Raw genomic sequence first — 17,164 nt, forward strand, 5'->3', positions numbered from 1 at the left:
AGTTGGAAAAATAGGATGATCGAGCAGCAGTGAGGGCTCTTCGATACTGCACGGTACTGTCTTTCCAAGCTAGTCGTAAGATTTCCAGTTTGGTGTAGCTCCGTTCCAATTTTCTGGAAGCTTGCTTCAGAGCTCGGGTATTTTCTGTATACCAGGGAGCTAGTGTCTTATGACAAATGTTTTTACTTTTTAGGGGTGCGACTGCATCTACGGTATTGAGCAAGGTTAAATTGAGTTCCTCAGTTAGGTGGTTAACTGATTTTTGAACGCTGACATCCTTGGGTAGGCGGAGGGAGTCTGGAAGGGCATCTAGGAATCTTTGGGTTGTCCGAGAATTTATAGCACGACTTTTGATGATACTTGGTTGGGGTCTGAGCAGATTATTTGTTGCGATTGCAAACTTAATAAAATGGTGGTCCGATAGTCCAGGATTATGAGGAAAAACATTAAGATCCACAACATTTATTCCACGGGACAAAACTAGGTCCAGAGTATGACTGTGGCAGTGAGTAGGTCCGGAGTCATGTTGGACAAAACCCACTGAGTCGATGATGGCTCCGAAAGCCTTTTGGAGTGGGTCTGTGGACTTTTCCATGTGAATATTAAAGTCACCAAAAATGTTAATATTATCTGCCATGACCACAAGGTCCGAGGAATCCGAGGAATTCAGGGAACTCAGTGAGGAACACTGTATATGGACCATGAGGCCTGTAAACAGTAGCTATAAAAAGTGATTGAGTAGGCTGCATAGATTTCATGGCTAGAAGCTCAAAATATGAAAATGTAGTTTTTTTTGTTGTAAATTTAAATTTGCTATAGTAAATGTTAGCAACACCTCCGCCTTTGTGGGATGCGGGGGGGATATGGTCACTAGTGTAACCAGGAGGTGAGGCCTCATTTAATAACCTGTTGAATCTAGGGGGCACTATTTTCATTTTTGGAAAAATAACGTTCCCAAAGTAAACGGGCTGTTTTGTCAGGACAAGATGCTAGAATATAATTGACAGCTTAGGATAGAAAACACTAAAGTTTCCAAAATTGTAAAAATATTGTCTGTGAGTATAACAGAACTGATATTGCAGGCGAAAGCCTGAGAAAAATCCAATCAGGAAGGGACTCTTATTTAGAAAGCTCTGCGTTCCTATGTGTCCCTATTGAGCAGTGAATGAGATATCAACCAGATTCCTTTTTCTATGGGGTCCCTAATGTGTCTAGTGTCACAATACATAGTTTCAGGCTTTTATTTTGAAAAATGAGCCTGAACGTCAACATTGTATCAGTGGTCAGCTGGAGGCTCTCAGAGTGTTTTGTGCGTAAAAGACAAATGCGGCCATTGTTTTCTCTCTTTCCTCTCTTTCCTACTAAGAAGCCACCTGTCCCGGTTGATATATTATCAAATTGATATTTGAGGATTGATTATAACCAACGCTTGCCACGTTTCTGGAACATTTGAACATTTGCTATCTAACTGGGAGTCTCGTGAGTGAAAACATCCGAAGCTCATCAAAGGTAAACAATTTAATTTGATTGCTTTTCTGATTTTCATGACCAGGTTGCTAGGCATAATGCTATGCTAGGCTATCGATAAACTTACACAAACGCTTGTCTTGCTTTGGCTGTAAAGCATAATTTCCAAATCTGAGATGACAGGGTGATTAACAAAAGGCTAAGCTGTGTTTCAATATATATCACTTGTGATTTCATGAATATGAATATTTTCTAGTAATATTTATGTCCGTTGCGTTATGCTAATTAGTGTCAGTTGATGACAATTCTCCCGGATCCGGGATGGGTAGATCCAAGATTAACACAGTAAATTCATCAGGCTTAAGCAATGTTTCAGTCAGGCCAATCACATCAAGATTATGATCAGTGATTAGTTCATTGACTATAACTGCCTTGGAAGTGAGGGATCTAACATTAAGTAGCCCTATTTTGAGATGTGAGGTATCACAATCTCTTTCAATAATGGCAGGAATAGAGGAGGTCTTTATTCCAGTGAGATTGCTAAGGCGAACACCGCAATGTTTAGTTTTGCCCAACCTAGGTCGAGGCACAGACACGGTCTCAATAGGGAAAGCTGAGCTGACTACACTGACTGTGCAAGTGGCAGACTCCACTAAGCTGGCAGGCTGACAAACAGCCTGCTGCCTGGCTTGCACCCTATCTCCTTTACCCTAATCTTGGCACACAGAAACGAATCAGCTACTCGATTTTGGAACATTTTAATGAAAGATTACCTTAATCCAAACTAGAAAATTGAACTCAACCCATCAATCACCCCCTTGTCACCATAACTGTCATGACTGTGGGGTCAACATGTCTGCTTTTGCTAACATTTTACCTTTGACCCCTGACAGAACCTTCCCAATGCCATGAACGCGGCTGAGATCACAGACAAGATGGGCCTGCACTCCCTGCGCCACCGTAATTGGTACATCCAGGCCACATGCACCACCAGTGGGTACAGCCTCTACAAGGGACTGAACTGGCTGGCCAACCAACTGAAGAACAAGAAGTGAGAAGCGGGAGAGGTACTAGGTGAACCAGGCAGGTAGTGCTGAGCAATTAACCGAAATGTCAGTTATTTTTAGTTTTTTTAAAACAACTAATTGACCGGCCTTCCATTCCATTTCATTCAGGTATTTCCTGTGAGCTCAATGCGCACACTGTGCTGCAGTTTCTCTAGAGATAAATCAGATCAAGCCTGAACTGTACAATATAGTAGAGAGTTGTATTTTCCAACAGGCCAATGTTCTACATAGTTTAACGCAGAAAAAGTGATAATTAACTACAAAGACCATAATCCATTACAGGCCTACGTGTTTCTGTTATGCCTGCTATGTAAGAGACAGAAGAATGCGCAGTTGCTTTGTGAGGTATCTCTACCTGAAAATACATGACCTAAGTGATTGATAGTTGGTATTCAGCAGTCATAAAGTATGCCTTATTTACTTTGAAGAACTGCTAAAATAGTGATTTTGTCAGACAGCTTTAAGCAGCAGCTCTATAGAGATGAGATGATGACTTGGGATGAAATAATAAAGTCATCAAATAAAACAAATGTAATAACAACTGAAATATTTTATTAACGTGACGTAATGTGATGAAATGATGGTTAATAAGTAATAAGCACTAATGGACAGTCACTACCATCATGGTACTTGTATTACTGGTTTTATTCTTTGTTGTTATAGTATTCAACCAACATAATGCATAGTGCATTTCATGAAAAAAATATGAGTGATTCTTTTTTAATAATCGAACCGAAACCGAACTGACCTCAAAAAGCACTAATCTCTCAGCACTACAGGCAGGACAACACCACTGGGACTGGGGGTTGGTGAGTTGGTGGTATGATAGTGGGTGTGGGGAGTTTGTCAGGTTTTAAGGGGGGGGGGGTTGATTTCGTTGCTTTTTGTTAAGGTTCGGCCATTGTTAATTTTTTTTTCAATGTGCTGTGAAAGCAACAAGGAAGTGACTGCCTCCTCAGCCTTGTAGTTTTTCAACTTTTGTAGTTTTTTTAATGGTATCCAATTGGTCGTTCTAGACGACCAATTCTCATAGCTTTTAGCCGTACCCTTATTCTACTCCTCCTATGTTCCTCTGGCGATGTAGAGGTGAATCCAGGCCCTGCAGTGCCTAGCTCCACTCCTATTCCCCAGGCGCTCTCTTTTGACGACTTCTGTAACCGTAATAGCCTTGGTTTCATGCATGTTAACATTAGAAGCCTCCTCCCTAAGTTTGTTCTATTCACTGCTTTGGCACACTCTGCCAACCCGGATGTTCTAGCTGTGTCTGAATCCTGGCTTAGGAAGACCACCAAAAACTCAGACATTTTAATTCCAAACTACAACATTTTCAGACAAGATAGAACTGCCAAAGGGGGCGGTGTTGCAATCTACTGCAAAGATAGCCTGCAGAGTTCTGTCCTACTATCCAGGTCTGTACCCAAACAATTTGAACTTCTACTTTTAAAAATCCACCTCTCTAAAAACAAGTCTCTCACCGTTGCCGCCTGCTATAGACCACCCTCTGCCCCCAGCTGTGCTCTGGACACCATATGTGAACTGATTGCCCCCCATCTATCTTCAGAGTTCGTGCTGCTAGGCGACCTAAACTGGAACATGCTTAACACCCCAGCCATCCTACAATCTAAACTTGATGCCCTCAATCTCACACAAATTATCAATGAACCTACCAGGTACCTCCCCAAAACCTTAAACACGGGCACCCTCATAGATATCATCCTAACCAACTTCCCCTCTAAATACACCTCTGCTGTCTTCAACCAAGATCTCAGCGATCACTGCCTCATTGCCTGCATCCGTAATGGGTCAGCGGTCAAACGACCGCCACTCATCACTGTAAAACGCTCCCTGAAACACTTCTGCGAGCAGGCCTTTCTAATCGACCTGGCCGGGGTATCCTGGAAGGATATTGATCTCATCCCGTCAGTAGAGGATGCCTGGATATTTTTTTTAAATGCCTTCCTAACCATCCTAAATAAACATGCCCCATTCAAGAAATGTAGAACCAGGAACAGATATAGCCCTTGGTTCTCCCCAGACCTGACTGCCCTTAACCAACACAAAAACATCCTATGGCGTTCTGCATTAGCATCGAACAGCCCCCGTGATATGCAGCTGTTCAGGGAAGCTAGAAATCATTATACACAGGCAGTTAGAAAAGCCAAGGCTAGCTTTTTCAAGCAGAAATTTGCTTCCTGCAACACTAACTCAAAAAAGTTCTGGGACACTGTAAAGTCCATGGAGAATAAGAACACCTCCTCCCAGCTGCCCACTGCACTGAAGATAGGAAACACTGTCACCACTGATAAATCCACCATAATTGAGAATTTCAATAAGCATTTTTCTACGGCTGGCCATGCTTTCCACCTGGCTACTCCTACCCCGGACAACAGCACTGCACCCCCAACAGCAACTCGCCCAAGCCTTCCCCATTTCTCCTTCTCCCAAATCCATTCAGCTGATGTTCTGAAAGAGCTGCAAAATCTGGACCCCTACAAATCAGCCGGGCTAGACAATCTGGACCCTTTCTTTCTAAAATTATCTGCCGAAATTGTTGCCACCCCTATTACTAGCCTGTTCAACCTCTCTTTCGTGTCATCTGAGATTCCCAAAGATTGGAAAGCAGCTGCGGTCATCCCCCTCTTCAAAGGGGGGGACACTCTTGACCCAAACTGCTACAGACCTATATCTATCCTACCGTGCCTTTCTAAGGTCTTCGAAAGCCAAGTCAACAAACAGATTACCGACCATTTCGAATCTCACCATACCTTCTCTGCTATGCAATCTGGTTTCAGAGCTGGTCATGGGTGCACCTCAGCCACGCTCAAGGTCCTAAACGATATCTTAACCGCCATCGATAAGAAACATTACTGTGCAGCCGTATTCATTGATCTGGCCAAGGCTTTCGACTCTGTCAATCACCATATCCTCATCGGCAGACTCGACAGCCTTGGTTTCTCAAATGATTGCCTCGCCTGGTTCACCAACTACTTCTCTGATAGAGTTCAGTGTGTCAAATCGGAGGGTCTGCTGTCCGGACCTCTGGCAGTCTCTATGGGGGTGCCACAGGGTTCAATTCTTGGACCGACTCTCTTCTCTGTATACATCAATGAGGTCGCTCTTGCTGCTGGTGAGTCCCTGATCCACCTCTACGCAGACGACACCATTCTGTATACTTCCGGCCCTTCTTTGGACACTGTGTTAACAACCCTCCAGGCAAGCTTCAATGCCATACAACTCTCCTTCCGTGGCCTCCAATTGCTCTTAAATACAAGTAAAACTAAATGCATGCTCTTCAACCGATCGCTACCTGCACCTACCCGCCTGTCCAACATCACTACTCTGGACGGCTCTGACTTAGAATACGTGGACAACTACAAATACTTAGGTGTCTGGTTAGATTGTAAACTCTCCTTCCAGACCCATATCAAACATCTCCAATCCAAAGTTAAATCTAGAATTGGCTTCCTATTTCGCAACAAAGCATCCTTCACTCATGCTGCCAAACATACCCTTGTAAAACTGACCATCCTACCAATCCTCGACTTTGGCGATGTCATTTACAAAATAGCCTCCAATACCCTACTCAACAAATTGGATGCAGTCTATCACAGTGCAATCCGTTTTATCACCAAAGCCCCATATACTACCCACCATTGCGACCTGTACGCTCTCGTTGGCTGGCCCTCGCTTCATACTCGTCGCCAAACCCACTGGCTCCATGTCATCTACAAGACCCTGCTAGGTAAAGTCCCCCCTTATCTCAGCTCGCTGGTCACCATAGCATCTCCCACCTGTAGCACACGCTCCAGCAGGTATATCTCTCTAGTCACCCCCAAAACCAATTCTTTCTTTGGCCGCCTCTCCTTCCAGTTCTCTGCTGCCAATGACTGGAACGAACTACAAAAATCTCTGAAACTGGAAACACTTATCTCCCTCACTAGCTTTAAGCACCAACTGTCAGAGCAGCTCACAGATTACTGCACCTGTACATAGCCCACCTATAATTTAGCCCAAACAACTACCTCTTTCCCAACTGTATTTAATTTTAATTTATTTATTTATTTTGCTCCTTTGCACCCCATTATTTTTTTATTTCTACTTTGCACATTCTTCCATTGCAAAACTACCATTCCAGTATTTTACTTGCTATATTGTATTTACTTTGCCATCTTGGCCTTTTTTGCCTTTACCTCCCTTCTCACCTCATTTGCTCACATTGTATATAGACTTGTTTATACTGCATTATTGACTGTATGTTTGTTTTTACTCCATGTGTAACTCTGTGTCGTTTTATCTGTCGAACTGCTTTGCTTTATCTTGGCCAGGTCGCAATTGTAAATGAGAACTTGTTCTCAACTTGCCTACCTGGTTAAATAAAGGTAAAAAAAAAATTTAAAAAATGTGTAAATGGTAGCAATGGTCTTCAAGCGCGGAAACGATAAGGAAGCAATGCGGAAGTGGCCGTCACTTTCACAGGGTATTGAGTGGTTGGAGGTTTGTTGGATGATGAGGATTTGAGTGATTACTGACTCTCTTATTGTCATGCCCTGATTTGTTGTTTTCTGTCTGTCTGTGCCAGTGTGTCTTGTTTGTCAAGTCAACCAGCGTTTTTGTTCTCAGCTCCTGCTTTTCCCAGTCTCCCTTTTTCTCGCCCTCCTGGTTTTGACCCTTGCCGGTCCCGAATCTGAGCCTGCTTACCTGACCATGAGCCTGCCTACCTTTGCCCCACCACTCTGGATTATTGACCCCAGCCTGCCTTGACCTTTCGTTTGCTTGCCCCTGTTGCCGTAATAAACATTGTTACTTCAACACAGTCTGCTTTTGGGTCTTACCTGAAATGTCATACTTATGCCATATGCTCACTACTCATAGGCTACATGCATACAAACAAACACAAATGTACACAACCAAACACACGTCTGCTGTTCCTGTGTCGAGCTCCTGACAATGGGTGAGATGCATATTAGTATAGATACAGTATTGAAACAAAATGTGACTCAAACATGCATTCCTTGAATGTGTTTTTGAATGTTTCTGTGTCGCTTTGACTTTCCATCTGTCAGTTCTTTTTGATCCAGTTGACGTGGTTTGTCTTTCTCTTCGTGTCCTCCTCTCTCCCTTCCTGTGGAGTAACAGAGGATTTTCTCCACTTAAACAGGATTTTTATTCACTTCACTCATACCTTGTATCGATTGTTATAAGCTTTTTGTTCCTTTTTCTTTTGTGAGCAACAGTGTTGCACTTTGTGTGTGTGTGTGTGTGTGTGTGTGTGTAAGTATGTATCTTTGAGAGTGTATATGTGTTGTATGAGAATGTGTGTGTGTGTGTGCTGGCATGTGTTTGATTTGCCAGGTAAGAAGGCGGTGTATGTGGATTTATGCAACAAATATAACAAAACTTCTCTAATCATGACATCACATGCTTGTAATTGGCTGTCTGAAACTTCTTGTCACTGCCTCATTGGCTCACACACTCTATTCTGTTCCCTTAAGTAGTGACCTGTGTTGTGCTGTATTTGTTTGACATATAGTGATAGATTGCCATGGGCTCCTAGTAACCAGAACCATAAGATAATGCCTTCTTTCCTGCCTTCGCTCCCTTGTAATATGAGAAATCAGTCTTGAGATAGGTCTTGTAGTTGTCCTCCCATGTTTCCACTGTGATCAGGTGAATATACAGTTCCTTATGGGCACGTGGACTTTATCATTGGTCTCCTCTAATCTGCCAAATGGTGCTAGCACTGCATGGCCTAACTGCACTGATTTCTGTGTAATAGATGGTCACAATAGATAGCTGGATGCTTGCAAATGACAGTATAAATGGAATGCGCTGAGAATATTCATCGCATTACTAGAACAATACCTGACCTCAAACCTCCCTCTGATTGTATTCTGTCAAGACTCAACACATCAAACACTCTGATTTAGTTGCTTGTCCAGATGTATGGACAACCACCACTGATACCAGCAGAACTGAGGTTACTGTCTTTTTGGCGAGTGTTGTAATATGTAACACTATTAAATCATATACAAACCAAACAGTCCAGTATTTACATACATACAGCATCTGTTACTTGTTTGGGTTGAATAATTTGAGTTTTGTTGCCTTATATATAACCAGTATATTCTACAGTTTTTATATACCTTCTATGAAATGTTTTGTTTTTTGCTCCATAATGCAAAATTGGTCAACAAGGGGGTTTTGTCCTCTGTCTTCCTTTGGGTTCCTGTGTTTGAGGAGTGTGCTTGGTTCATTTCTAGTAGTTGGTTTTTGGGGTACTGTAAAGTTTGTCATCAGAAGGAGACCAAGGTGCAGCGTTGTAGGCGTACATTCTTTTATTTAAATGTTCCAAGAAAAAAAGAAAAAATACAAAGAACGAAAATCTTTGTCGTGCAAACTCTTTGCACTCAAACAAAGACAAGATCCCACACTGAAGGAGAGAAAAAGGGCTGCCTAAGTATGATCCCTAATCAGAGACAATGAAAGACAGCTGCCTCTGATTGAGAACCACACTCAACCAAACACAAAGAAATAGAGTACATAGAATGCCACCCCAAATCACACCCTGACCTAACCAAATAGTAATCACCCCCCACTCCCTACGCTGATCCCTCCGCTTCTGTGGATACGGACCGTGAATCGTCGCCGGAGACTCTGGATCGTGAATCGTCGCCGGAGGAACCGGACCGTGGATTGTCGCCGGAGGCTCCGAAATGGGAACCACCGCCCGGAGGCTCCGGACCGGGGACCGTCGCCGGAGGCTTCGTACTTGGAGCCGGAACAGGTCTCACCGGACTGAGGAGACGTACTGGCAGCCTAGTGAGTGGAGCTGCCACAACACATCCGGGCTGGATACTCACTTTAGCTCGGTGAGTGTGGAGAGCTGGCACAGGACACACTGGGCTATGACGGCGCACTGGAGGCATAGTGCGTAGAGCCGCCGCAGGATATGCTAGGCCGTGGAGGCACACTGGAGGTCTGGAGTGCAGAGCTGGCACAACGTGTCCTGGCTGAATACCCCCTGTAGCACGGCAAGTGCGGGAAGCTGGAACAGGCCGCACTGTTTGACATTCTTTTATTTAAATGTTCCACCTAGAAATAAACAATACAACGAATGAAAAGCTTTGTCGTGCAAACTACATGCACTCAAACAAAGACAAGGTCCCACACTGAAGGAGGGAAAAAGGGCTGCCTAAGTATGATCCCTAATCAGAGACCATGAAAGACAGCTGCCTCTGGTTGGGAACCACACTCGGCCAAACACAATGAAATAGAGAATATAGAATCCCCACCCCAAATCAAATAAAACGGCTCTCTCAGGGCGTGAAAGGTACAAAAATTTGATGTCGTCTGTGAACATAAATTATGATAATCAATGGGAAATAGATGAATTACCTAGTGACTTATTGATGAATTATCAAGTATCTGGGGTGTCATGGACACCCTACCTTGTAAAGCTGTAAAGTGATATAATAAAACAAAGGAAAATATACTAATTTTCTCTATGACCTGTCTCTTAGGCTCTGTGTGAATGTTACTGAAATGTATCTGACAGATGTGGTGACAGATTCAACTAAAGTAGATGACATAATCAACAATCAGAGTATTATTGGCTATAGCCCTCTATCTGCACTAGATCCCAACTTCGGTTCTCCAGTACCCCCAACAGTTCACATTGTTATGGTAGCCCTGGACAAGCACAACCGATTCAAATAATCATCAGGCCCTCAATGAGTTGAATCAGGTATGTTCGTCCGGGGCAAAAATGTGTGCCGTTGGGGGTACTCAAGGACCAGAGTTGGGATCCACTGGTATAGAGTGCTCCATCACATCTTACCTAGAGCCAGGACATAATCACATTAAGTAATTTCTGTAATAAACCTGTGCATCTTTTCATGTTGGCCAACATTTCAAAAATGTTATTGCCATATGCCTATGAAATGTTTAATTGCCTGGCCTAACATGAAGGCAACTTTAGTCTAGCTGAATGAAGATATTGTGAAACAACCTCTACATGCTTGTGTTTAACTGTCTATCTTTGTTTATTGTATTTGACCCCATACCTCACTGTTAACCAAGATGAAACAAGAGGTCCTTTTTCGAAATTATAAGATCTTTGAGAAGATCTTCCTGGTCGAACCTCTGGCTATAAAGAGATATTTACTATTCGTTTTTTAACATTGCATAACAACAGTAGGTTTATGGCAATGGCACAAATAAGAACATTTTGGGGTGTTTTGGGTAGGGGGGGGGGTTCTACTAAGCTAACATATGGAATTGTTTCAAGATGAGCATACCATGGATCATTTAACTATATGATTTGGAATTTTAGGAACCTTTTATGTATAAAAAAAAAGATTTAAAAAAAGATTTGATACAATATTGAATAAAATATTATAGCCCATAGAAACATATTGATTAACACATTCATAAATGGCAAAAAAACTGTTTAAAAAAATCATAAGGGAGTGTCTGTCCTATTATCTAGGAGATATAAGAAAGCTCAGGAATAATTTTTTGGGGACACATATTAAACCCCTTATTTTTGTTGGCACAAAACTACCTCCATACTTCTATTAATTTGTATGGGTTATGTTCAGATAACTCCTGAGACACTTGTTGGGGTAGTAGAGCAAAATGGAGAACACTATCATGTCCGTGAGTCCCTTCTTTCCATAGAGTTGTCATTAGTTTGTAGCGCAAAATGTTGGGACACTACAGACGTTTCTGTGAGAAGACCAATTTTTGAGATGTCTCCTGGTCTGACAAACAGCTGTACCTCTGCCACTTTCCAGGCAGATGCATAAGGGTGACATTGGCGGATGTGAGACGCAGACCAATTTCTCTAGCTTAAACTAATGGATTTTGATAGGGATTTTTAAAATTATGTTCATTAGATTGACTCATGGGTGCGTCAATACACTCTTAAAGATTTCAATTAGTGCCTGTCTGTTCAGTCACTGACAAACAAACTCACACAGACTGGAGTTACAGGCAGAGCCAGTTTCAAGAGAGCAGTTGTTAAGCTGGCTCATCCACTCAGTCTCTCTCCCTCAGTGTGTGTGTGTGTGCGTGCGTGTGTGTTTGTGAACTATTCTGAGTCATTGTTCAATCGACAACCATCCTGATGACATATAGACAGTATATTCATATGCAGGTCCTCTACTAGGATAATCATCAGTTCATCACTGTCTGTCACAGAATACCAACATTTATATAGTTGAATTCATTTGATGTACTGAGAAAAACAGTTTTTCAGTGACGCACACGAGAGAATGCAAGAATGTTTTCCCCCTCTGTGCACGGGCTTGTAGGGGTTGAGAAGTACATTTGACCCGTGGCCAAAATGCTGTCCTTCTGATAGCGCTGGTCCAGCCCCCTTCAAAGAAAGAGTGACCAGTCCACGCTACCTAGGTACAATTCCGCCATTCATGGAGAACAGCGTGGTTTGTCAGCAATGTAACTCTCAACAAGCAGACATTTATCAATGGTGGACTTACATTAGCCCCGCGATTAGCCAGGAATACCAAACGATGTTGAGTCAATTGTGTGTAGTGTTGTTAATCATCATTAATTGGTAGGGCTACAAGAGTGTCTACAATTTATTTTTTCAAATACTTTATGTATATAATTATGGAAGGATATCCAAAAGACATTACAGAAATCAGAATTAATGAGTTGTAAAAAAAAAAAAGAGTTGTATTTTGCATATTGACATGACCAATACGACTAATATAGGCGAATTAAAAAAAACATGATGAATAGGAAGTTTATTTACTCACAAAGATGGTTCAATAATGATCAATTCGGGACACTTCGATACAAGGTGATTTTCGTAGCAGGTTAGGAGACCAATTTCCCAACCTTAACCCCAGTCTCCTAACCTGTTATGTTAATTATCCTTGCCTGCTGCGTAAATTCTCCTAACCTGCTAAGAAACAGTCACTTCAGTATAGAAGTGGAGTGAAGAGCGTTTCCTTAAACAATTAGTTGCAAGTATTACGTTGTAGACTTGACGCAGACAGTTTTGGAGTAGCCTACAGACGGCGCATTTGTCTCTGGTTGGTTCAACGACAGTCTCTTGTCCAATCAGTGACTACTGATGATTTTACACATCAGAGAGGTTGAAAGATTGTAAACTCTGAGCCAAACCGATATACACTCGCTCTATCCTAGCCTATATTTTTGTCAATAGGCATACGAGTAGGCTTTTTACGTTTAGTTTTTCTGTAAATTAAATGAATGTTTTAATCCATTCGAATCTGCTGAGTAGCCTTCTGCTGCAAAGAGAACGTTCAAGATTGGGGACTCTTAAATCCGAATGTATTTATTTAGCCTGTTCTCTTTGAGATACGGTACATAGCAGGGGATACATGTTTACATTTAATTGATTTATTTGACTAACAATTCATGAGCAGGAGGAAACCGTCGAGGGTAGTCGATAGTGTACATCTCTCCCAGCTCGTAATGTTTGATCAATTGTGTCAACTGTCGGAATGAGGGGACTCCGGAAGGTGCTTGCGCTATGCTTCGCGCTACCATGGCTCCAGCTCACCTGCGCTCAAACTCAAGAAGGTACGTTTCGTGCCTCTATTGGGTTTGCCGTCAAATTGATTAGACTTTCTCTCTAGTCATTTCCTCTTCCCCCGACAGTGCCCAAATTTCTGTTTAAAAAAACTATTATGAAAATGAGGAGTCATTTGGGAATTGGCCCAAAGTGTCTCATTTTGTGGCATACATCATTTACGCCCCAAGAAAGTTGCCTATTATTTTGTCAATAATCCCAATGTGGTTCGTGTTTTTTTAGGAGGGACCAATCCCACAGTTGTGTACATAAAATAGTCAATATGGCATCACTTGTCCTCACCTAAATCGGTGCTGTGAATCTGACCCTAGAGACAAAACCAGTTTCATATGTGCTGAACCTGTTTGCTGTGCGTTAGTCGACTTAAGTTAGCCGACATTCGAAACAGTGTGCTTGTATGTGTTTGTGTCAATTGTGTCTGTGTTATCGCTTGCCATGCAAGTTGTTAAGGAAAAGCAGCTCCTCCCTATAAATGTCAAAGAAAACAATGTTTACTTTCTGTTTTTCTGTGTGTTTCTCACTTTGCACCTCAAAAGTGTTCCTGGAAAATACTTTCAAATCTGTGCAGTGTATTCACCTGGTATTCATAGTGGTTCAGGTGTGAGTGTGTATAGCCTCCATGTCAGAGTGAGGTGTTGTGATTCGAATCACAAACAACCACGAACACTGGTTGAACTTTGCCTCTGTACTAATGTCATCTGGCTGTAGGTAAATAATGTGGTGCATTGCAGGAGGAAAACCATGTAAACAACAGGTCAGGGCGCAGGTGATCCCCATCAGGTGACAGTCAATGGAAGATAATAGGCTGAAATAAATAGACTCATACTGTACATGTCACACAACAGTACAAATATATTTCATGTAGATTTTGAAAAGCATCAAATCAATACTTTATTTCCTCTGCATAGCACACTATCCTTATTTCAATGTATTCTCTAGAGATCTATAACTCCTCATCAATATCTGGTAAACAATTCATTCATTGCTGGTAAATGTTGCATGGATATTTTTTTTTTAACATGTTAATAAATGGTTTATTACACAATGGACCAGAGTTGAATCTGCATGTTAGAATACTCACACTTTATTTACTGAGGGACAGCTGGTCCTATATGTAACAGGTTGGCTCCAGTCAAATTGAATGAAATATAATTCGATTGATGGACTGGTTGATTAATTGTCCTATATGTGACCATGAGATCTGGTCAGGTAGTCCTTTGTTGTCTTAGCCATCGGGGATGTGGCACAGAGCTCAAGATTACAAGGCCCTGTGTGCCATAAACTCATATCAGGGTTCAGAGATAACGAAAACTGCCATGTCATAAAAATATACCTATCACAACACTTTCTCAGGCATCTCTGAAGCTTGGATTTTCCTCAATCTCTTCAAACTTGTTTTCTATCACCTGGAACTGTGTATGTATGTGTGTGTGTGTCTGTGTGCACGTATGTTTGTCTGTGTGTGTGTGTGTGTGTGTGTGTGTGTGTGTGTGTGTGTGTGTGCGTGTGCGTGTGAGGGTAGCATATTGATCTGAATCATTTAATTCTTGTTACGTGACACAAATGTATTTTTAATGATTGATAATTTAGTGATTTCTGGTAAAGATTAATTGAATTATGATGCACACCCTTGTAGAAAATGCATTCTTTTTGGTTAATAAAAAACAAACAATTGACCTGTTCAGGTTTTATAATACAGTTATACATCAGGATATTATTTTTGACGATATATCGCAATATTATTATTATTATTATTTAAATGGTTCCAATATGTATTTATAGCTTTGATTTCATTTCCTTCTTTGTAATTGCACAATAACTGCCCGCACAAAACAATGTGTGCCTTACAGGTAATCCTCTCAGTGTTTACTGCTTCACTAGAGGGACACCTGTTCTTATTTACTGATACGTCACAAAAAAATGTTGTCGCACCGGTTAGTGAGGCATGTACTCTAGCATGTTATTGTGTAACCCCTGAACTTTTCAATGTGAACCTCTCAGTCAACACTAGTGTTCCCTTCGCAACACAGGTAGTTGTACCCCTTACAGTGAATATTTACCATTTTCATCTATCACAAATAATACCCTGCATTACTGATGCAATTTTCACCAGTATGTGGTACATTTGAACAACTCTTAGTACAAACCTCAAAACAGATCATCAAAAAGGCAGTTCTTTCAAAACTCTAAGTACAACACACAAAATCCTACACACACTTTTTCACCAAACTTAATAATCTAGAAATACATGTTTCACATTGTTCATATTAAGTCATTGTCTTTTACAAAGCAATGCTCATATTACTTTTGAGAACTACATAATTAAAATATATGTCTGTTAAGAATAAGCTTCTCACTAGAATCTGGTTCAGGTTATTAATCTACCTACCAGGGTGTTTACAAATACTACAGAAACAAGATCATCCACATGTATTGATCACATTTTTGCTAATACTGTAGGACTTTGTTCTAAAGCTATATCCGTACCCATTAGTTGCAGTGATCACAATATAGTGGCTATATCCAGGAAAGACAAAGTTCCGAAAGCTGGACCTAAAATAGTATTTAAGAGATTATACAAAAGATTTTGCTGTGAGTAGTGACTAATAAGTCTGGCTGCACATCTGACTGGCTGAATTACTGCAAATTGAGAAATGATGTGACTAAACTCAACTAAAATAATAATAAACTGTATTATGAAGCCAAGATCGATGATATAAAGAATGATGTGTACCATTTGATGTTGCCAATTATTTTTAATGATTACTTCATTGGCAAAGTGGGCAAACTTTGGCAGGACTCATGTATTAAAAAACAAATAATGAAAAAAAGCATTGCAAGTTGGAATTTTGTATAGTTAGTGTGGGAGAAGTGGAAAAATTATTGTTATCGATCAATAATGACAAACCTTTTGGCATTGACAACTTAGATGGAAAGCTACTGAAAATGGTAACTGACTCTATAGCCACTCCTTTCTGTCATATTTTTTATCTGAGCCTAGAGGAAAGTGTTTGTCCTCAGGCCTGGAGGGAAGACCAATTCATTCCGCTACCCAAGAGTGGTAAAGCAGCCTTTACTGGTTCTAACTGCAGACCTATCAGCTTGCTGCCAGCTCTGAGCAAACTGTTGGAAAAAATTGTGTTTGACCAAATACAATGCTATTTCTCTGTTAACAAATTAACAACAGACTTTCAGAATGCTTATAGAGAAGGGCACTCAACATGCACTGCACTGACACAAATGTCTGATGATTGGTTGAAAGAAATTGATAATAACAAGATTGTGGGAGCTGTCCTGTTTGATTTTAGTGCAGCCTTTGACATCATTGACCATAACCTGTTGTTAAGAAAACGTATGTGTTATGGCTTTTCAACATCTGCCATATCTTGGGTTCAGAGCTATCTATCTAATAGAACAGAGAATTTTCTTTAATGGAAGCTTCTCTAATGTCAAACATGTAACGTGTGGTGTACCGCAGGGCAGCTCTCTAGGCCCTCTACTCTTTTCTATTTTTCCAATGATCTGCCACTGGCAGTAAACAAAGCATGTGTGTCTATGTATGCTGATGAGTCAACCATATACGCATCAGCAACCACAGCTAATGAAATCACTGAAACCCTTAACAAAAGGTTGCAGTCTGTTTTGGAAGGGGTGGCCAGTAGTAAACTGGTCCTGAACGTCTCTAAAACTAAGATCATTGTATTTGGTACAAATCATTCCCTAAGTTCTGTAACTCAGCTGAATCTGGTAATGAATGGTGTGGCTGTTGAACAAGTTGAGAATACTAAATTACTTGGTTTTACCGTAGATTGTACCAGTACGGGAAAAAGTACAAAAATGTATCCACTCACTACTGTAAGTCTTTCTGGAGAAGAGCGTCTGCTAATGACTAAAATGTAATTGTGAACTGTCATGGTTAAAACATAGATTCAATGGTTGTAAAGATAGGGAGAGGTCTGTCTGTAATCAAGAGATACTCTGGTTTTATGACACTCCAAAACGCAAGTCCTGCAGGCTCTAGTTTTGTTTTATCTTGATTATGGTC

The 17,164-nt window shown here is 41.2% G+C and overlaps 1 protein-coding gene across 1 annotated transcript in view; it reads left to right on the forward strand.

Annotated features, from left to right (window-relative positions):
• The first annotated feature begins 12,702 nt into the window (after nt 1-12,702).
• The window catches only part of LOC109891148 (receptor tyrosine-protein kinase erbB-3-like), a 36,486-nt gene continuing 32,024 nt past the window's right edge, over nt 12,703-17,164 (forward strand). Inside the window, exon 1 of the mRNA XM_020483482.2 lies at nt 12,703-13,109. Within this exon, the coding sequence (XP_020339071.1) occupies nt 13,031-13,109 (79 nt within the window). The 5' untranslated portion in view covers nt 12,703-13,030. The remainder of the gene's footprint in view (nt 13,110-17,164) is intronic.

This window comes from Oncorhynchus kisutch, linkage group LG5 (genome assembly GCF_002021735.2).
Source record: "Oncorhynchus kisutch isolate 150728-3 linkage group LG5, Okis_V2, whole genome shotgun sequence".
NCBI lineage: Eukaryota > Metazoa > Chordata > Actinopteri > Salmoniformes > Salmonidae > Oncorhynchus > Oncorhynchus kisutch.